At 44.2% G+C, this 22,384-nt stretch overlaps 1 protein-coding gene across 2 annotated transcripts in view; it reads right to left on the bottom strand.

The window, feature by feature from the left end:
- The window catches only part of zgc:110329 (uncharacterized protein LOC550500 homolog), a 263,067-nt gene extending 244,766 nt beyond the window's left edge, over positions 1–18,301 (bottom strand). The window contains exon 1 of one of the 2 annotated variants that reach the window (XM_059964677.1): positions 18,112–18,301. In XM_059964677.1, the coding sequence (XP_059820660.1) occupies positions 18,112–18,204 (93 nt within the window). In that variant the 5' untranslated portion in view covers positions 18,205–18,301. The remainder of the gene's footprint in view (positions 1–18,111) is intronic. The other variant, XM_059964666.1, reaches the window with a different exon arrangement.
- Between the last annotated feature and the right edge of the window lie 4,083 nt (positions 18,302–22,384).

Here is a 22,384-nt window from a genome sequence, read left to right as displayed (position 1 = left end):
ACCTACCCAATGACGTGGCCTCACAGCTGTCTGAGGCAACAACGTCCATGGATTTACCACCCTCTGGCTAAAGAAATTCTTCCTCATCACCATCCTTGTTTTCTGAGGCTGTGCTCTCTAGTCCTAGACTCTACCACTTTGGAAACATCCTCTCCACACTCATTCTATCTAGGCCTTCCAGTATTCAATAGGTTTCATTCTTCTAAAATCCCGCCAGCACTGCCCCAAAACTGTCATAAACAGTCCTCAGTTATTGACCCTTTTATTTCTGAGATCATTCTCATGAACCTCCTCCAGACCATCATCAATGCTAGCACATCCTATCTTATATAAGAACCCAAAACTGCTCACAATACTCCAAGTGCGGTCTGACCAATGCTTTATAAAGCCTCAGCATTACATCCTTGCCTTTATATTCTAGTCCTCTCAAAATGATTGCTAACCTTCCTTACCATCAACTCAACTTAGGGAATCTTGCACGAGGACTCCCAAGTCCCTTTGCATGTCTAATTTCTGAACCTGAGGAGTAACACAATAGTATTTTGGCCACCAATAAAAGCAGCGGTGAAGATGGTTCACTGCTACCTGACAGTCCCAGCATCCCAGGTACAATGCTGATGTGGGCTGCTGTCTGTGTGGTGTTTGCATGTCTTTCCTCTGGGAGCACCAATCTCCTCCTGGTGTGCAGGCCGGGAGGTTCTCTGGGTCAAAGACAGACTAAAGTTTAGATTTTTTTTATATCACATGTACATCAAAACAGTGTGAAAAGTGTCATTTGCATGAGCAACCAACACAACCCAAGGACGTGCTAGGCAGCAAGTCAGAACAGAACACAACAAGCAACAACGCAATAGCCCAAAACAAGCCCCTTCGTGTTATGCTTTGTCACTCCAAAACATAAAACTAATTATGAGAAAAAGGCAGCGGCCCAGAAGAACAGGTCTTAAGTTTTGTTTTCACTTTCTGCTAGGCATGCACATGTGATGTGGTGGGATGATGATGTATGCTATTCACGTACTTTGTATATCTAACAATAATGAATTACTTAAATGAACAAGAATGCTTGATCAAACAACACAATTACAGTATCATAGAAATATTAAAAACACAACACTTTGCTATCTCCCACCCACCCACACACACATGGACTTGTCCTCCAACTCCGGGCAGGTCTCCAGTAATCGGGCCATGACTTTTGGATTTCTGATTGAACTTTGGGCTTCGACCTTTGGTTTTGACCCCCTCTAACGTGAGCTCGTTGGTCGAAACTCGTGCCGTTTGTCGATTGTCCCGTTAGAGCGATGCAGCAGCCTTTTCCCCATTGGTTGCCTTGTTTGCCACAGCACCAGTGCCTGCTCCATTCCTCCAGCACTTCGTGTCTGTTATTCCTTTGTTCATTTCGATTTTAAAATGTATACAGTGATCTCACACAAAGCCAAAATATTAATCAGGATAAATTACTGAGAACTATTTGGCACTTGCTGAGGTTGCAATTAACTTCTTTTGAAGAGAATCTCTTTTTATTTTTTAACACAGATAGTGATCCAGGACCAATAAAAGTAATTTTCGGAATCAGGATCAGATTTAAAATCAGTGATATACTGTATGTTGTGAAATTTGTTGTTAAGCTGCAGCGCAATGCATATACAGCCATCAATCATTATACGATATATAATGATGATTGAGATATATATATATATATCTGTTCTTTGAATGAGCTGTTCTTTGAATGCCCACATTTTGAACATTTGGTTTGTAGTTTTTTGGTTTGTACAAAACTACAAATCAAATGTTCAAAATGTGGACATTCAAAGAACAGCCAAAAGACCCCATAAAGATTCACTACTCAGATGAAAATGTATCAGAATTGCTAAAGCGGAGTGGTCAGGTCAGCAGGCACTGCAGAAGAAAACCAGCAACCCTCATGGTCAAGGAGACCCCGAGGACGAGGGCCAGTGAGCCCCCAAATCGCGTATCCCCAGGATTGGAAGTCCATGTGGGAAGAAGGCAAAAGAGCCAGTGACAACCCCCTGCACCCCCACGCCCAGGATCAAAGTTCCATGAGAATCCATAAATCAAGGCCCAGGATTTAACATCCCACGGACCAGCAAGTCCTGCGGTCATACTGGAGGTGAAAGCCAGAAGGCTGAAGACCAAAGTTGGCGAGTCTGAACGTTGTGGATGAATATTGCAAGCCACTGGGTCTGCAGGTCCAGACACCTGTCAGTCTGAGACCAAAGACTTGGGAGATGGCCTTGCTCCTTTCTGTCCACCTGCACTGCTCTTCCTCTGAAACTGTAACACTCTTTCCCCTAGAATTACCTCAAGGCGCTGCTGTGGTGAAATGATCTGTAAGGATGGCAAGCAAAAACAACATTTTTCACTGTATACAACAATGCCATGTATGTGTAATATTTGTGAAATCCCAGAGCATGCAGGGAAATCCAGATGGCCAAGGTATGCCATGCAAACTCCACACATACACCATCACAGGTCAGGTTTGAAACCTTCTCATTTAAACCATGAGGCAGGTTGCTGGAACTGTAATGCCTCATGGACCACCATATCTCCCTCTAACGGGTTCACCAAAGCTCAATTTGCAAAGTACATAAATGTCACTATACACTACCCTGAGATTCAATTTCTTGCAGGCATTCACAGTAAAACAAAGAAATACAATAGAATCAATGAAAATCACACACACACAGACACGCACGCACACGACCGACAAGTAACAAATGTGCAAAAGACAAACAGTAAGAAGGCAAAAACAGAAAATAATAACAACAAACAAATAAATAAACAATACCAAGACCATGCATTGTAGAGTCCTTGAAAGCAAGTCCAAAGGTTCAGGAGCCTGATGGCTGAAGGGTAATAACTGCTCATGAACCTGTTGGTGTGGGATCTAAGGCTCCTGTACCTCCTGTCCGATGGTAGCAGGAAGGTGGCCTGGATAGTGGAGGTCCTCGATGATGGATGCTGCTTTCTTGTGGCAGGTCTCCTTGTAATGGTGGGGAGGACTTCTCCTGTGATGGACAGGGCACTATCCACTACTTTTCCATTTTAGCTCATTGATTTTCTGTACCAGCCTGTGATGCAATCAGTCAAGATACGCGCAGTCAAGTTTTAAATGACATGCTGAATCTGAAGAAAGTAGTGATGCTGTCATGCCTCCTTTGTATTGGCACTTACATGCTCGCGTCAGGGAGGATTCGCCAAAATGATAATGCCAGGGAACTTTAAACCAATGACACTCTCCATCTCCAATCCTCTAATGAAGACTGGCTCATTGACCTCTGGTTTCTTCCTCCTGTAGTCAATAGTCAGCTCTTTGATTTATCTTATGTTGAGTGAGAAGTTGTTGTGGCACCATTCAACCACATTTTCACTCTCCCTCCTGTATGTCCCGGGTGATCGGGTTTCTGACGATGGACACTGCTTTTCTGCGATAGCATTTCATGTAGATGTGAACAGTGGTGGAGAGGGCATTACCCGTGAAGAACTGGGCTATATCCACTACTTTTTGTAGAACGTTCCATTCCAGAGCATTGGTGATTCCACACCAAGCTGTGATGCAGCCAGTCAATACACTCTCCATTACACATCTATAGAAGTTAGATGTCATGCCGAATTTTCACAAACTCCCTGTACATCTCATAAAAGCAAATATCTAATTAGCTAATCATGTGGCACCAGTTAAATACATAAAAGCATGCAGACATGGTCAAGAGGTTCAGTTGCTGTGCAGACCGAACATCAGAATGGGGAAGAAATGTGATCTAAGTGACTTTGCTAAGTGACTGTTGGTGCCAGATGGGGTAGCTTGAGTATCTCAGAAACTGCTCATCTCCTGAGTTTTTCATACACAACAGTCTTTAGAGTTTACAGGGAATGTGAGCAGCAGTTCAGTGTGCAAAAATGCATTGTTAATCAGAGAGGTCAGAGGAGATCGGCCAGACTGGTTCAAGCTGACAGGAAGTGGTGTGCAAAAGAGTATCTCTGAGTGCTTAACATGTCGAACCCTGAAGTAGTTGGGTTACAGCAGCAGAAGACCATGAACATACACTCAGTGGCCAATTTAGCGACTGAGTGTACATCCAACATAATAAGGCATGCATGAGAGGAAACAAAGGCTTGCCTAATAAAAATAAACCCCAAATGCAAATAAGAATCAGCCAGTTTCTCCACAAAGTACTCTCATTAGATCACAAGGAAACAGTATTTTTTTCAAATCAAAAAGATACTGGTGAAATATTTCCGCTCCTCAAAAAAAAGTTAAGAAGTGTTAATAGGAAGAATGCTTATGGGAGTCGAAGTTTCATTAATCTCGGTCCTTGTGATCTGCAGCATGTCTGACATAGATATTTATGCAATAAAGTGAAGATGCAGAGGTAATGGGGAAATCTCTTTTTAATTTATTGACAGACAGAACAAACACAGTAAGGTCCCACAGCTGCAGTGTTTCTCTTTTTTCATGCAGCAAATGTATTGTTATTCTATCACTGTTCCCTTACAGCTCTGGAGAAAACTAGACAATTATTCATTCATGGCCACTTACAAGCCATCCAGTATCCACAGGCTCGGCTAAACACTGCTCCTTATTTACACATCCATTTTGCTGACAAAAACACAAAGTGAAGCTCTTCACTTCCCCGTGAAAAAAAACCTTTATGATAATTCATGATTGTTGTGTTCTTGTTCCTTTCCACATCACGTGAAGCATCGGGCAGCAACCTTGCTATTTCTTTACCATTTTTGTCTGTTTTTTTATGAGGTGCTAGCTCATCTCTCAACCCAGCACAGATGGAAAGCATGCAAGGGGCTGGCTGGATTTGAACCCAGGACCACTCGCTTCGAAGTCCAATGTGGATACCACTACACCACCATCCATCGTAAATCATGATGATTTGTGCCTACTTACGCTAGGTTCTCCAGTTCACTGTGGTGACTAATGCCAGATGATCAACAGTCTACTAAAGATACAATGTGCTGGCTGAACTCAACAGGTTCATCCACATAGACATGATCATTTGCAGATGCTGGAAATCCAAGCAACTGACACGAAATGCTGGAGGAACTCAGCAGGCCGGGCAGCATCCATGGAAAAGAGTAAACCGTCGACTTTTCGGGCTGAGACCAGTTGGGCCCAAAACGTCGACTGTTTACTCCTTTCTGTAGACGCTGCCTGACTTGCTGAGCTCCTGCAGCGTTTTGTGGGCGCTGTGTTCAGCCACATTGCGTGTTGCTCGAGATTCTTGCAATTGCAGTCTCCACTGCACTGAAGATCTGCTCCCTCAAAATCAGCCCTCCTATTAGCTTTCAAATTCCTCCAATAATTTGAACTCAACTGCTCTGCTTGCAAACTTTAATTTTAACCATCTATTATTAGAATTTTTTATATCTGAATTTTAATTTTCAATCCTCTTAACGTTAGCGGGACTGATGTTTTCAGATGCAATGAATCTGGTACAGATGAGTCAGAATCTGCAGCTTTGAGATACAGTTACTGTCCAATGGAAGCATTACAGCTTTTTCACGTCTTCAAATCACCTACCAGATTATTAAATACTCAGCACATTACTCATGGTTGCGCTTCGTTATAGCAACATTTTGAAATATAAGGCAATCCTCAGAATACCTATAAACTCCAAGTAATTGGAGCTGTTATATTGAGCAACTGTGTCACTGTGGAAAGGCTAGCAGTGCCAGGGTATATTTGGTGACCATGCCACACTATGTAGAATGGTAGTGCTGAGAAACACTGTTATAGAGAGCAATGTGGAATGGCTGGCAGTACCAGGTACACCTGGTGACCATCCCACAAAATGTAGAATGGTAGTCCTGAGACACACTTGAAGTCAATATTCTGCCTCCACAATTACTTTCACATTTTCCTGACTCGTTTTCTAAATTTAAAATATATCAAAGTAGGATTTTTCCCGAGCAAAAATATTGTGCATCATGTCAAATTAAAATTCTGAAACCTGTCAACAAAGTACTAAAACTTAATAAATAAAATTATGAGCCTGAAAAACTTCATCCCCTTTGTAATCACTAGTCTAACTTTCCTCCAGTGCAACACACTGTGTAACACACCCTACTTGTTGAATTAGAAAATAGGAGGATCACCTGTTTTCAATGAATTAATAAGAATACCCCCTATAGTATGGTAGATTTTCAACAAACCATACCAAAAGAATATTCACAAGAAGTCAGGGAAATTATACTAGAGAAGCACAAATCTGGGGAAGGGTGCAAGGCCATCTCAGAGGCACTGAACACACCTTGGAGTTCAGTGCAGTCATGAAAAAGTGGGAGCAAGTATGAAACCACAGCCACATTGCCTAGGTCAGGCTGCCCCTTTAGACTTAAGTCACCAGAGAAGGACTCTTGTTAGAGGCTACTGTGATGCCAACAGTCACTTTGAGTGAGCTCTACAAGTCAGTGGCTGCAAAGCATACAGTGAGAAAGTTCATGGTTCCACAATCCCTATGGCCATGTGCAGAAAAGATATTTATGTAAGAGTGGCTAGGAAGAAGCCCTGACAAAATGCACATCTTGCCCATAAAGACTTTGCAAAGCACCACAGTAAAGATGTGGAAGAAGGGCTTGTGGTCAAATGAAACTAAAGGAATTTTTTGGCCTCAACACCATCCCTACTATAAAGTATCAGGATTGATGGAAAGATGAACGCTGCTAAATACAGAGAGATCCTGGATAGAAACCTGCTAGCCTCTGCCAGAAAGCTTAAACTGGGGAGCAAGTCCATCTTTCAATAGGACAATGACACAAAGTACACTGCCTGAGCAACCATGGAATGGCTTCAAATGCAGAAAATTAATGTCCTCGAGTGGTCTCATCAGAATCCTGACCTCAACCCGATTGAATATCTTTGGCAAGACCTCAAGGTACCAAATGAACATTATTCATGATAAAACTTATTTGCAAGAATAAATAAAGAATAAACCATGCAATGACTTTTCATTCTTCCATTCAGTCAACGCTTTCAGTACTGCTCTGTTACATTGTTCCACATCAATAGTACAACTGCCTCCCCCTGGGGCAGTACACTACCAGAATAACTGAGGGGCTTCTTCACCCAACCCGGTCCCTCCCTCTCCAATACTGCAAGATCCCTACATTGAGCTCCTTTTCCATTTAGCCCCTGCAGTGGCTTCAGAGCGACCCTCAGCATGTATTCCTGCAGCCTGGAATGTGTCGGTCGGCAGCATTCCTCCCTGGGTATGACTAGATGACACTGCCAAACTACACCAGACTTTACAGTACAGAGACAGAAAATGACATTTATAGGAGAGGACAGCACCACTTTTAAACGGGGTGTCTTTGCTACTGTTTGAGTTTTGATTTGACACTGTGGCATAAAGGAAGTGCCGTACAGAGGAGCAATATTCCAATCATCATCAAACTGCGGCCCCATCTACAGTCTGAGGTGATCAGAAATGAGCACCATTTTGAAGAAGTGGTTAGAGGTTTGTGTTTGCGTTCTAGCACCAACATACGCCACAGTAGCAAACCCTAAAGACATAGGAGCAAATTCAGGCCATTCAACCCATAAAGCCTGCAAGCTTAATCAATCATGGCCGATTTATTTTCCCTCTCAACCCCACTCTACTTTTTTCCCTCCCTCTACGCCCCAACTCTGCTCAACCTTCCACACAAATCAGCTCCCCCTTCCCCCGACTCCTCCACTCTCACCAACTGCACCACTAACTCTCCCGACGCTCCACACCTTTCCCCCTGTACAGCACCGCTGACTTCCCCCTGACATCGCCAATTACCCCCACACCACTACTCTTTCCCCCTCCCCATCCCCACTACACCTTCCCTCCCCTCATTCTCTTTCCTCTCAGTGCCTCACTCTCAACCACACATCAGCTTTGTCCTCTCACTACAGCCACTGTCTGTGCTCCAAGACATCAGGGTTTGCAAAAGAACTTGCCTATCAAATCTGTTTGAAGATAGTGTTGTTGTATAGGTAACACAGATATCTTGTTCAGCAGCTGGTAGAAATGGTCTGCCCAGCATTGGACAATGTTGCCTTTGTCAGTGAGGAGCGCTCCATCTAAGGAGCAGATAGGTGCCATGATGTTGGAGGAAGGTCTGTACACTGGCTTTGGACCATCAAAAAACTTCTTTGTCTTGTTCTGAGGCAGCTCAGCCTGGACCTTACTGTGGAGATGTTTCAAGCGGTCATGCTTGGACATTGACTGCTTGTCACTGAGCCAGATTGCAAAGGCTTCCTGCTTCTGCTTGAGAAGGGTGACGATATCAGAGTTGTTCTCATCGAACCAATCCTGATACTTCCTCTTGGGGTGCTCGAGAACAGCACTTACAGCGCTGTACAGGGTGTCTCTGTAGGTAGCCCGTGCTGTTTCTGGGTCCGCTTCCTCAGGCAGCTGCTCAAGTTGTTCTTGCAGTTTGCTTATCAGTTCTTCTTTGATGCTGGGGTCAGCGAGTCATTGAATGTTCAGCTTCCGCCCGATATCAGCCTGCTGGCGCCTGTGCACCCTGGTGACCTGAAATGACAGCTTGCTTCTCAGCAGGATGTGGTTGGTCCAACAGTCTGCACCTTTCATAATCACATCCATGATGTCCCAGTGCATTGTGACCACATAGTCAATCAGGTGCCAGTCCCTGGAGCAGGGGGTGCATCCAGGTTACATTGTGAATCTCTGGAAGCTGAAAGAGGGTGTTGGTGATTGTCAGACCATTTTCTGCACAAGAGGTGAATAGTAGCTGACCATTTGAATTCTTCTTTCCAAGGCATGCTTACCAATGATTTCCAGCCAAGACTAATGGTCAATGCCAACTCGGGTATTAAAGTTGACAAGTAGCAGGATTTAGTTGTCTTTGGGGACTGAGTGTAGTAGCTGGCCGAGTTCCTGGTAGAACAGTCCCTTCTGTTCAGAGGTGTAGGTCATGGTGGGTGCAGAGGGACTGATCGGAGTCAGATAAGTCTCGGCTTTGCAGCCTCATTGCCAAGAGATGATCGCTGATGCCACTGGGGAGGGACTCCAGGTCCCTGACCATTGTGGTCTGGATTGCAAAGCTAACTCCGGCTTCTCCAGCCTCATCCTTTCCCTCGCCACTCCAAAAGACCACGTAGCCAGTCCCTACTTTGGCGATTTCACCAGTCTCGTCTCACTGAGCACTGTAGTGTCGACATTGTACTTCTGAAGCACATGTCCTACAAGAGCAGTTCGCCTCTCAGGTCTGCTACTGGTCTTATTGTCCATGAGTATCCCAACATTCCAGAATATTGGCCAGAATACCCACAGAGAACTCCCTTACTGTTAAAACACATGCTCTTTCATCATTTACAGTCATTCATTTGTTCCATGCATTAATATTCAGTGCCAAGCAAATGAGTTTCTATTTGGTGATGGATCATAATGGGATTTTTACAACATCCCCTCAATTTTTTTTTTTAAACAGCAGACAAACCATTCCTCTGTGAGTCAGAATTTTTTTTTTTTAAAACACAGCCTGAAAACTGCATGGCACTTTTTTTTGGTAACATGCACCAGCATTCAGCTGGCCAGCAGCTTATTAACAATGAGCTACTGAGTTCCATTCTGTGTTTATTGTTACAATTTGTAATAGTGTTATAACTTGAAACACTGACAATATAAGTACATTAAAGCTCTAAAATGTTTCAAAATAAAGTTTGTGGTCTGTTTATTATTTAGAAAATTTAAGGATTATATTCATTAACACACAGTTACTGGATAATTCACAATTATATTAACATAGATTTCAAATTATATTAGCATAATTTCAAAATGATATTAACATTACATAAAAGAACATTTCAGCTGCATGGCAACAAAGGCCATGTGTGTGGGAGCTTTTCAGTCACTATGTGACTGCACAACTCCAGAGCTTAGAGGGAGGAGTGCTCCTACAATTCTGCACAACACCTCGCTAGCTTCACTTTCTCTTTTCATGAATCGCACAGAAAATAAATGGAAGGATGCCAAAATATGGAACAAATTAAAATATTTGTTCATGGACCTGCTTTTCTTCAACAGACAGCACTACAAAGAAATTTAACGAAGGTGTATAAACATAAGAGAATCCGTAATATGGTTACCAGTAAGACTTCTCCCTTGGCCGAGTGGAGGAGGAAAAAAATAGATTGACATGCGTTCTGACAGGCAACTTCTTTATGCAGAGAGTGATCGACATCTGGCATGCAGTGGAATCAGACACAAGCTCTACATCTAAGACATAATTAGATAGATACTTAAAAAGGCCAGGCCTAGAAGAACACAGACCTAACATGGGCAAACAGTATTAGCACAGATGAGCAAAAATGTTGGCATGGATATGGTGCGGCACGTTTTTTGTGCTGGATGACTAATGAATCCATTACTCAGAAAGGGATTACAGGAGCAGAAAAGAACCATTTCAGTGATAGTGAATCAGGTGGGGCACAGATAAGGTGAACAGCCACAGTCCTTTTTCCCAGGGTCTAAACTAGAATCTAGAATTTATTTATTTATTGAGATACAGCATGGAATTGGCCCATCCAGCCCTTCAAGCCATGTTGCCCAGCAATCCTCCTGAGCCCAGTCACTGGACAATTTACAATGACCAATTAACCCAAACGGGAGAAGACCAGCACACCCAGAGGAAACCCACGTAGTCATGGGGAGAACGTACAAACTCCGTAGCGGCAGGAATACTTAGAGGTGAGAGGGGAAAGGTTTACGGTGAGAGGAAAAGTGTTTAATAGGAACTTGAGGGGTAACCTTTATTTTATAGGCAGTGATACGTACAGAATGAGCTACCAGAGGCAGTGGTTAAGGCAGATACAATAACAACTTTAAAAAGCCATTTGGATAGATCCATGGATAGGAAAGATCTAGAAGGAGATGGCCTCAAAGAGGGCAATGGGACTACCGTAGATCAACTTTTGGTCAGCATGACCCAATTGGATCTGTTTCTGTGCTATATAACTCTATGACTTCAGCAGACAAGACTGTGAGTTTCCCAGCTGGTTATAACTTCAGCTATATCTATAACATGCATTTTGATATCCAACACACCAGAGGGACTGAGGTAGGTATTTAGCAAAAGGGTTTTGTATTACTAAACATTGCGTAATTGAACTTGATAATTGATTTTGCCTCCTGCTGGGTGGAATTACAAAAAGAGAAACAAAGGCAGCTCTGCTAAAACATTGCTTGATTCTCCACTAATACACTCTACGATTTTCTACACTAGCCACCATACCACCAACCTTCATGTTATCTGCAAACTTGTTAACCCATCTTTTACTTCCTCATCTAAGTCATTTACGAAAATTACAAACAGCTGGGGTCCAGAGGGAGGCGACGAGGGGGGGGGGGGGATGAAGTATTGACATAATTCCATGCAAGTAACACTGTGCTTATTGGTTACAAAGCAAATAGGTGCAGACAAGTCACAGCCAGTCTAACACCCTGTGGGCCAGCGTTGCGGAACACCATTGCTCACAGACTCCGAGACAGTATACATTCCATCCACTAACACCCTCTGCCTTCTGAGCATAATTTATGGTCTCTCAGAGGCCTGGTCAGGAAGTCAATGCAGCACACTGCTAATGTCAGCACTAATCGCACCTCCACTTCGCAAGATCATGGTTTCAAAAAACAACTTCAGAGCCTTGAATACACAGAAAACAATATTGATAATTCTTTGCAACACACACAAACTGATGGAGGAACTCAGCATGTCAGGCAGTATCCATGGAAAAGAATCAACATAGATGCTGCCTGACATGCTGAGTCCTTCCAGCATTTTATGCATGTTGTTTTAGATTTCTAGCATTGGCAGATTTTCTTGTGTTTGTTGATAATTTTATGCTCAATGTTCTCTTTCCTATAAACCTAACCAAATCTTGTGATTCACTTAGTGCCATGGAATCATAGGACACTACAGAACAGAAACAGGCCTTTCAGCCCATCTAGTCAATGCTGAACTATTAATCTGCCTAGTCCCATTGACTAGCACCTGGACTATAGCTCTTCCTGCCCCTCCCATCCTTATTACTATGTTGAAATCAAACCACATCCACCTGGCAGCTCCTGCCAAACTCTCATCACCCTCCGAGTGGAGAAGTTTCCCCTCAGGTTACCCTGAAACATTTCACTCTTAACCCATGACCTCCAGCTCTAGTCTCACCCAAATTCAGTGCAAAAAGACTGCTTACACTTACCCCTATCTGTACCCTTCATAATCTTATATACCTCTACCGAATCTCCCTAGTGCTCCAGGAACCTTTCCATATAACTCAGCTCCACAAGTCCTGGCAAAATCCTTCTAAATTTTCTTTACACTTGTTTGTCCTATGCTCTTCAGATAATGTGTTAATTACATGGAGGATTTATAGTCATAGAGCAATATGGTCAAACAGGCTCTTTGACCCAAATTCTCCATTCTGATGAAGCTACTCAGCCTGAAACATCGATTTTTATTCATTTCCATAGATGCTCTCTGACCACAAAGACTTAAAGTACATTTATTATCAAAGTATGCATGCAGCATACAACCTCACAGCTAGCCACAAAACAAAGGAAACCTTGAAACCCTTTCAAAGAAAAATATGACCCCCCCAACATGTGCAAAAAATAATAATTTGTGCCATTACAACAAAAACACAGTGAAAAGCACAGAATGTAAAATACAAAATTTAAAGAGTCCAGACATTTTCAGTTCAGCTCAGCATTTGTTATCTGCAGACTGCCCCAATTCTAAATCACCCAAAAAAGGAACAAAAAAACAGAACAAACAGAAACCAGAGAAACATCATCACATGAACTACAGAGCCCAATCCCCAAACCACGTCTCGACTAAACTCTGCCCAAGACTCAGAAGTCTACAGCATCAAAGGAGAGAAAAACCATTCAATGCAGGGACCTTCCTCCAGCAGCGTGCGGGAGTGGTAAACAGCGCTGAACACCCGCTCATCTTCCGCACTCGCTGCGATTATTTCAGTCTTGGAAATAATTCAAAAAAATGCATAGCTCGGGTGGTTGATGGTCGGGCCAAGTTGTTCTCTGAACTTGGCAATTTACTTGTAAACATTTCATCACTATACAAGGAGATCCGAGAACAACTCAATGATTTCAGACTTCCTCAGCATATTAATCTGTGAGATCAGCGAGAAGAGGAGTCGATCGTGGTTTCACACCCTTCTTCTTGACCTCATGGAACACCCTCAGAGACAGCAAAGCGCCAGATTGCTCCATCGGCCCAGAAACACACTACCAAAATGTGGATCACAGGCTCCAACAGTTGCAAAAGCACATTTGAAAGAAAAAGAAGCGAAAGAAGTAGTTTTGTGAACCGTCAAAAGAATGTCACCTTTGGTCGCATCGCTCACTGGCGCCATCTTCTCCGAACTTGCCGAGTTCCTCCAGCGTTTTGTGTGCATTACGTTGGATTTCCAGCATCTGCAGAATCTCTTGTGAACGCTGCTTGGATGCAGGCCCCTGACCCCAGCCAGTCCGTGCTGGCCCTGTTGTCCACACAATTTCATACATTTGGCCCATATCCCTCTAGGCCCCAACTCCTATTAAATATCAGTGGGGTGTGAGGTGGAAATGGGAAGCACACTTCAAATCACTCTCACTCATAAACTACCCCTCCTTCCCCACATCCCACCACCAAATTTGATTTGCCATGGTTCTTCTCCATTGTACTTACATCTTTAGTACATTTTACTTACTGAGATACAGCTTTGAGACAAGCCATGAATGATTCAAAAAATGAATCTGAAAATCACAATTGTCGACTAGTTAAGATAACTTCAGCTCACTCAACCTTGCTGCCTTCTACTGAAAACTTAACTGTTTTTTTTTCAAAGTTCTGAATGGCTTTGATTGAGTAAAGTGAGAATTGTCTAGAAATCTAGCCCCAATCTATGTCACTAAGTGAATTATGTACTCATTTCAATGCACTGTTTTCTTAAATTGAATAGAATGAACTTCAAGGGGAAAGTTCAACAAACTGATGTGATCATTCAAGCAGTAGCCACTTTATTAGCTACACCCGTAGACCTACTTATTAATGCAAATATCTAGTCAGCCAATCATGTAGCAGCAACTCATTGCATAAAAGCATGCAGACATAATGAAGTGATTCACTTGCTGCTCAAATCAAACACCAGAATATGGAGGAAATGTGATCTAAATGACTTTGCTTGTGGAATGATTGTTGGTTCCAGACTGGGCGGTTTGAGTATCTTAGAAACTGCTGATTTCCTGGGATTTTCATGCATAACGGTCTCCAGACTTTACGGAGAATGGTGTGAGAAATGAAAGCCATCCATTAAGAGGCCCCTTGTGAATGAGTGAGGCTAGAGCAGAATTGCTGTAGTGGTTCAAGCTGATGGCAAGACACTGGTAACTCAACCAACCACATTGAACAACAGTGGTGTGCAGAAGAGCATCTCTGAATGCACAACACGATGAGCCTTGAAGTGAATGAGCTACAGTAGCAGAAGACCATGAACGTACACTCAGTGTACCTAATGACGTGACCATTGAGTGGGTATTCAATGTGCTGCTTTCTTCAACTCAATGGAATGAACTTCAGACTCAAAGACCACCGGGGCATTCTGCTTCAGGCGGATGAAGCAGAGATGCTCTGCAAAGCAGTCTCCCAATTTGCGTCGGGCCTCACCAAAGCAGAGAGAGCCACATCAGGTGCACTGGACACAGTGGACAACCACAACAGATTTGTAGGTGAAGTGTTGCTTCACCTGGAAGGGCTGTTTGGGGCTCTGAATGGAAGTGAGGGGAGGAAATGAACTGGTAGATGTAGCATTTTTAACTAAATTAATCCTTTATGGCTACCCAAAATTCACATACCTCTATTCCCAGCACATTCATGTGCTCTTCTAAGAGCCTTTTAAAAAATCTCCATCATATCTGCCTTCATCACCACCCCTGGCAGTGCATTCCAGATGCACTTTAAACTTGTACCTCTCATCTTAAATGTACGTACTATTTGACATTTTAAATCTTGGGAAAAAGATATCAGCTGACAATAATGGCAAGGATGTAATGTTGAAGCTCTATAGAGCACAGGTGAGGCCTCACTTCAAGTATTGTGAGCAGTCTTGGGACCCCGCATCTAAGAAGGGACGTGCAGACACTGGAGAGGGTTCAAAGGAAGTTCACAAAAATGATTCTGCGATTGAAAGGCTTATCCTATAAGGAGTGTTTGATGACTCTGGGCCAGTACTCACAAGAATTCATAAAAATAAGGGGTAGAAACTCATTGAAACTTATCGAATGTTGAAAGGCCGAGAGACAGTGGAAGTTAACAAATTACATCAGGTACGCCTGTCATATTAAATCTGCTTCTGAAGTGCAGAGAATTTCTCCTATGGTGGGGAGTCTAGGACCAGAGGACATAGCCTCAGAATAGAAGAATGCCCATTTAGAATGGAGATAAGGAATTTCTTCAGCCAGAGAGTGGTGAATATGTGGAATTCGTTGCCACGGGTTGCTGTGGAGGCCAAGTCATCAGATGTATCCGAGGCAGAGGTTGACAGATTCTTGATTGGTCAGGTCATGAAGGGTTAATGGAAGGCAGAGGATTGGGGCTGAGAGGAAAATTGGATCAGTCACGATGAAATGGCGAAGCAGGTTCAGTGGGCCAAATGGCCTGGTTCTGCTCCTCCATCTTACGGTCTTGTGGTCTTATTCTATCTACACCTCTCATAATGTTGAAACATTCTGTGAAGATATCGGAGGAAACCACAACACCATATGGTCACAGAGAGAATATGTTATTCCTATTAATACCCCAACTTTCTTATAATTCACTTTTAATAGTGATGCTGTAGTGCAGTGACCAAGTTGAACGAAAAGGTACATGGTAAACAATACCTGGTGAGCCATGGGCCAAGCCTTCAGGATTTCCAAACAATTGGTTAGCAGATGTTCTGAGAGGATACAGGGTCAATAAGAAAGACTAGAAGTTCTCGGAGCAGAATTAAGATATTTGGCCCATCGAGTGTGCTCCACCATTTCATTGTGCTGATCCATTTTCCTTTTCAGCCCCAATCTCGTGCCTCCTCCCCATATCCCTTCATGCCCTGACCAATCAAGAATTCATCAACCTCTGCCTTAAATATACATTAAGACTTGGCCTCCATAGCTGCCCATGGCAATGAACTACACAGTCGACACACACTGGCTAAAGGAATGCCTCCTCATCTCTGTTCCAAAAGGATGCCCTCTGTTCTGAGGCTGCGTCCTCTGGTCTTAGACTCTCCTACCATAGGAATTATCCTCTCCTTATCCACTCCATCAAGGTCTTTCACCATTCGATACATTACGATTAGGTCACCCCTCATTCTTCTAAATTTTAGTGAGTACAGGCCCAGAACCATCAAATGCTCTTCATATGACAAGCCATTGAATCCTGGAATCATTTTTGTGAACCTTCTTTGAACCCTCTCCCGTTTCAGAATGTACCTTCTATGATAAGGGGCTCAAAACAAGTGAGGCCACGCCAGCGTTTTATAAAGTCTCAACATTACACCATTGCTTTTATATTCTAGTCCAGGCTATGGGAGCTCAGGAAATGGGAAAGAACAGGACAACGAGATGACTTGTGACTGACTGGACCAGAATAGACAAGGTGCACATACAACTAGAGGACACAAGAGACAGTGAAAATAGATATTGGTTTCAAATCAGAATGTCAAAAATTCCTTCCCATCCACAGTTACTGCTCAGTCCACTGAGCTCCTCCGGCAGATTGTATGCTGTATATATAATTAAACTTACAGTAAGTGCATGCTTGACCTTTAAACAAATAAAACAGTCAATTTAACCAAATGTTATTCTGTTCTCAAGAAACAAGAATGTTAAAGGAGGCAGAGGCCCACACTGAATCAGATCCCACTTACTCAGCCAGAAACACAAAAGACTGCAATTGCTGGACCTGCTGGTGTTCCTCCAGAATTGTGTAATACACACAATTCTGGAGGAACAGCAGCAGGACAGGCAAACAGTTGAGATTTTGGGTGGGGAGATTCCTCATCAGGTCTGATGAAATGTCAACCTCTCCACACAGATGCTGTTTGATTCTATTTATTCATTGAGATACGGCTCAAAACTGGCCCTTCGAGCCATGCACCCAGCAAATCCTCGACTTAAACCCAGCCTAATCACAGGACAATTCACAATGACCAATTACCTTACCCACTTTGAACTGTGGGAGGTAACCAGAGCTCCAGGAGGAAACCCGTTAGGTCATTGGGTGAACATACAAACTCCTTACAGACAGCAGCGGGAATTGAACCAGGGCCACCTGTACTGCAAAGTGTTATGCTAACCACTATGCCCCAGTCAGTGTGTTACTCTTAGATTTGACCAGACTGGGTTATCTCCAACTGAAGCACATAATATTGAAAGTGGAACAGTAGAGCATATGAAAAGGACATTCGGCCCACAATGTCTGTGCTGAACACCATACTAAAAATCTTTTCTGCTTATATAGACATGATCACAGTGAATGGCGGTGCTGGCTAGAAGGACCGAATGGCCTGCTTCTGCACCTACCGTCTATTGTCTATATGACCCATATCCTTCCATACATGCATATCTATGCCTCTGTCTAAAAGCCTCTCAAATATTACTGGCAGTACGTCGAGAACTTTTAATTAAGATAGACATTAATCTTAATATTTTATAATATTGAACAGTTTGATAAATTGCATTTATAAAAAATAACAAAATATTTTTTATAAATTACTAACTGCGAAACAAACCTATATCTGAGGGAGTTAAAAAGTTTTAAGTATGTCTGTGAAAATCTATTAAAACCCCTCTCAGGGACTTCCCTTGTAAGGGGGAATTGAACAAAAGACCAAAACATTCACAGCAAAAAAAAAGGCCAATAAAGCAAAAACTGAGGCTTCCCAGGACAAAAGCACAGGAATAAAACTTCTAAAGGATAAAGAAGAACCCGTGGCCTTTCGCGACGCGGGAAGATCCCACCCAAATCAAAGCACCTTCAGTGAGTCAGCCTTCCACCTTTAAAGCCGAGTTTCTGACGGCCGATTTTTGTTTCGCCACTCACCGAGAAGAGAGTGGCCGAGACCCCGAGCGTCAGCTTGAGGATATAGTACGCGGTGTCGGCGCCCGAGCAGTGCAGCCGGCAGCGGCCGCCCATCGCTCCAGACGCGATCCCAACGCGGCGCCTCACCTGGGCAGCCCGGACTCGGCGCGGCGGCAGCGCTGTATACTTCCGTAGCGGAAACGAAAGCGAGAAAAAAAAGAGCTGGCGGGTTTTATGGGGCGGTCCGTGGGGCTTCCGACTGTCATTGATGCAGCTCTGTGCTCGCCAGCCGGCCTGTCACCATTACCAGTGTTCCCAGCTGGGGGTTCTTCTCCACCACGAGTGCTCCCAGACAGGGGGGTCCGTAATCACCACGAGTGCTCCCAGACAGACAGTGGGGTCTTTACCACCATAGGTGCTCCCAGACAGACAGTGGGGTCTTTACCACCATAGGTGCTCCCAGACAGACAGTGGGGTCTTTACCACCATAGGTGCTCCCAGCCAGGGGGGGGGGGTCTGTTTCCACCACGAGTGCTCCCAGACAGGGGGTCCGTAATCATCACGAGTGCTCCCAGACAGACAGTGGGGTCTTTACCACCATGAGTGCTCCCAGTCAGTGGGGTCTGTCTCCACCACTGGTGCTCCCAGCCAGGGGGTCTGTCTCCACCAGTGGTGCTCCCAGCCAGGGGGGGTCTGTCTCCACCAGTGGTGCTCCCAGCCAGGGGGGGTCTGTCTCCACCATGAGTGCTCCCAGTCAGTGGGGTCTGTAATCACCACAGGTGCTCCCAGCCAGGGGGTCTGGCTCCACCATGGGTGCTCCCAGACAGGGGGGCCCATCTTCACCATGGAGTGCTCCCAGATGGGGGTCCATCTCCACCACGAGTGCTCCCAGACAGTGGGGCCTTTACCACCATGGGTGCTCCCAGCTGGTGGGGGGGGGATGTTGTCACCTCCATGAGCGTTCCCAGCTAAGCTTGGGGGGGGGGGGTCCCTCACCACCATGGGTGCTCCCAGACAGGTGGGTCCATCTCTACCATGAGTTCTCCCAGACAAGGGGATCCTTCTTCACCATGAGTGCTCCCAGCTAGGAGAGTCCGTCACCACCATGGGTGCTCCCAGCTGGAGAGGGGTGGGTGGGTGGGTCTGTTGCCACAATGAGTGCTCCCAGCTAGGGGCTTCATCTCCACCATGGGCATTCACTGCTGGGGGGATCGTCTCCACCATGAGTGCTCCCAGACAGGCAGGGTTCGTCTGCACATTGAGCGCTCAGAGCTGGGGGTGGTGGGGTGGTGGTGATAGGTCCTTACACCAGTGAGTACAGGCCCAGAGCCATCAAATGCTCCTTATATGATAAGCCTTTCAATCACAGAATGATTCTCATGAAGCAACATACACAAAATGCTGGTGGACCGCAGCAGGCCAGGCAGCATCTATAGGGAGAAGCACTGTCGATGTTTCGGGCCGAGACCCTTCATCAGAAGGAAGGAAGGGTCTCAGCCCGAAATGTCGACAGTGCTTCTCCCTATATGTGCCTGGCCTGCTGCGTTCCACCAGCATTTTGTGTGTGTTGTTTGAATTTCCAGCATCTGCAGATTTCCTCGTGTTTATCATTCTCATGAACCTCCTTTGAACCCTCTACAATGTAAGCACATCTTTTCTTAGACTAAGGGGCCCAAAACTGTTCACAATCCTCCAGTGAAGCCTCGACACTGCTTTATAAAGCCTCAATATTGCATTCGTGCTTTTATATTCTAGTCTAGTTTATACTTGCCTGTTTTTGGCTCACATCCCAAACTAGGGTATAGGGACCCCTTGGTTAATGATAAGGGCATTACATAAAAAAGCTAGGGAACCCCTGGTCTAAACCTTTCCTATTTATGTACCTGCCCAATTGTTTTTTAAAAGTTCCAGAATCAGAATTCGGTTTATTATCACTGTCTTATATGACGTGAAATATGTTGTTTAGCAGCAGCAGAATAGTGCTAGACAAAATTATGATGAATTACAAAGTAAATAAATAGTGCAAAAAAAAGAGTAACGTGGACCATTCAGAAAGGTAATGACAGTGCAGGAGAATCTGTTCCTGAATTACGGAGTGGGTGTCTTCATGTAACTCCTCCATGCTGGCAACAAAAGCATCACTGGACGGTGAGGGTCTTTGCTGACAGACACTGACTTCTTGAGGCACCACTTCTTGAAGATGTCATCTATGGTGAGCGGGGATGAGCCATGTTGGATTTAGTTGAGTCTACATCTCTCTGTCTTGTATGATCCTGTGTGTTGGAACCTCTCTATATGAGGCTGTGGGCTGGCAGAGTGGAGATACGTCTCTACCAAAGGAGGTTTAAGGCACTCTTTCCCTCTGCTAGCCTGCAGGCCAGGGTGTAATCAAGGTGTAGTACCTGCTTAGCTTCCCACCCCCCTCCCCCCATGATCAGGGTCATGTGAAGCCTTGGGAGCAGGTGGTGGATGGTCGTACGAGCAGCCGGTGCAGATCACAAGTCCTGGTTATGTGACCGCTGACGCCAGGCAGACAATCTCTGAACAGAATTGATGGGATCACCTAAAGACACTGCCCAGAAGAAGGCAATGGCAAACCTCTTTTGTAGAAAGAATTGCCAAAAACAATAATGTTCGATGACCATGATTGCCAGATGTCATATGACACAGCACATAATGATGATAATGCCAGGCTGTGATGTAACCAATCAGAATTTTCTCCATCATACAGCTATAGAATTTAGCAAGTGTCTTTGATAACATTTCAAATCTCTTCAGACTTCCAACCAAGTAGAACTGCTGGCGTTCTTTCTTCTTGATTGCATCAATGTTTTGGGCCTAGGACAGGAGCTTAGAGATGTTGACACCCAGGAACCTAAAACTGCTCACTCTTTCCGTTAAATTAATTGTTGCTGCCTCTACTTCTTCTGGTAGCTTATAGCATATATCTAGCTCCCATGGTGTAGAAGTAAAACTAAACCAAGACAATTGCCTGCCACCCGATGAATTGGTTACACTTGCATGATGTGCCCCCAGTTCCAATGACTCCTTTATTCAAACCTTTATTAGCAATTCGCAAACATACAATCTTGAAGTGATGAAACTCAAGCACACCCAAGTTCGAAGTTTGCACCGTTTACAGTTCCTGATATTTACAGTTACTCTTTTAGAGATTTGCTAGGTATGCCCACAGAAAAAAAATCTCAGGGTTGTATGTGTTGACATGTATGTACTCTGATAATAAATGTTACTTTGAACTTTAATAAACATGCAACACAGAATACAATCCAGATAGAGAACAGATGCATGATCCCCACACCCTGTGTCAAAAACTGGTCTATTTGATCCCTTTTAAATCTTTCCTCTTTTAAACCTATGCCCTCTAGTATCAGACTCAGTAACTTGGGAAAAAGCTTGTGACTATCTGTATCTTATGAGGGCATAAGATCACCCTTGGCATTCTTTGCCACAGGGAAAATGGTCCCAGCTATCCCAACTCTCCTTGTAACTCCGGCCTTCCAGGAAACATCCTTGTGAATTTAAAGAGCAAACATGAGGAAATCTGCAGATGCTGGAAATTCAAACACACACAAAATGCTGGTGGAACACAGCAGGCCAGGCATTACAGGAGTGAAGTAACATGGGATGGTCGCGGGGGGATAAGAAGTGAGGGGAGAGATGAAATAGAGAGCTGGGAAGTGATAGGCTGAAGGGAAATGGGCTAGGGGGAAGGTGGAGAATTATGGGAAATAAAAGAGAAAGAAAGGTAGGGCTGGGGGGGGGGGGGAGATTGTAGTGAGGGGGGAAAAGAGAGAGAAAGAGAACCAGACTAAAATTATAGATAGGGATGGGGTAAGGGGGGGGGGGAACAGGGGTATCAACAGAGGTTTGTGAGTCTACTTCACTCCTGATGAAGGGTTTCGGCCCGAAACGTCGACAGTGCTTCTCCTCATAGATGCTGCCTGGCCTGCTGTGTTCCACCAGCATTTTGTGTGTGTTGTTTGAACATCCTTGTGAATCTTTTTTCCACCCTCTTTCACTTAATCATATCCTCTACTTCATTAGAAGTTTGCAGAGATTTGGTAAAACGTTGACAAACTTCTATAGCAGTGGAGAATATATTGACTGGCTGCATCTCAGCCTGGTATGGAAACACCAATGCTCTTGAATGGAAAATCCTACAAAAAGTAGTCAATATGGCCCAGGCCATCATGGGTAAAGCCCTCCCCATCATTGAGCACATCTACATAAAATGCTATTGCAGGAAAGCAGCATCCATCATCAGAGACACCCA

Source organism: Hypanus sabinus, chromosome 1, assembly GCF_030144855.1.
Source record: "Hypanus sabinus isolate sHypSab1 chromosome 1, sHypSab1.hap1, whole genome shotgun sequence".
Classification (NCBI taxonomy): domain Eukaryota; kingdom Metazoa; phylum Chordata; class Chondrichthyes; order Myliobatiformes; family Dasyatidae; genus Hypanus; species Hypanus sabinus.
This window is presented reverse-complemented; position numbering and strand designations above follow the sequence as displayed.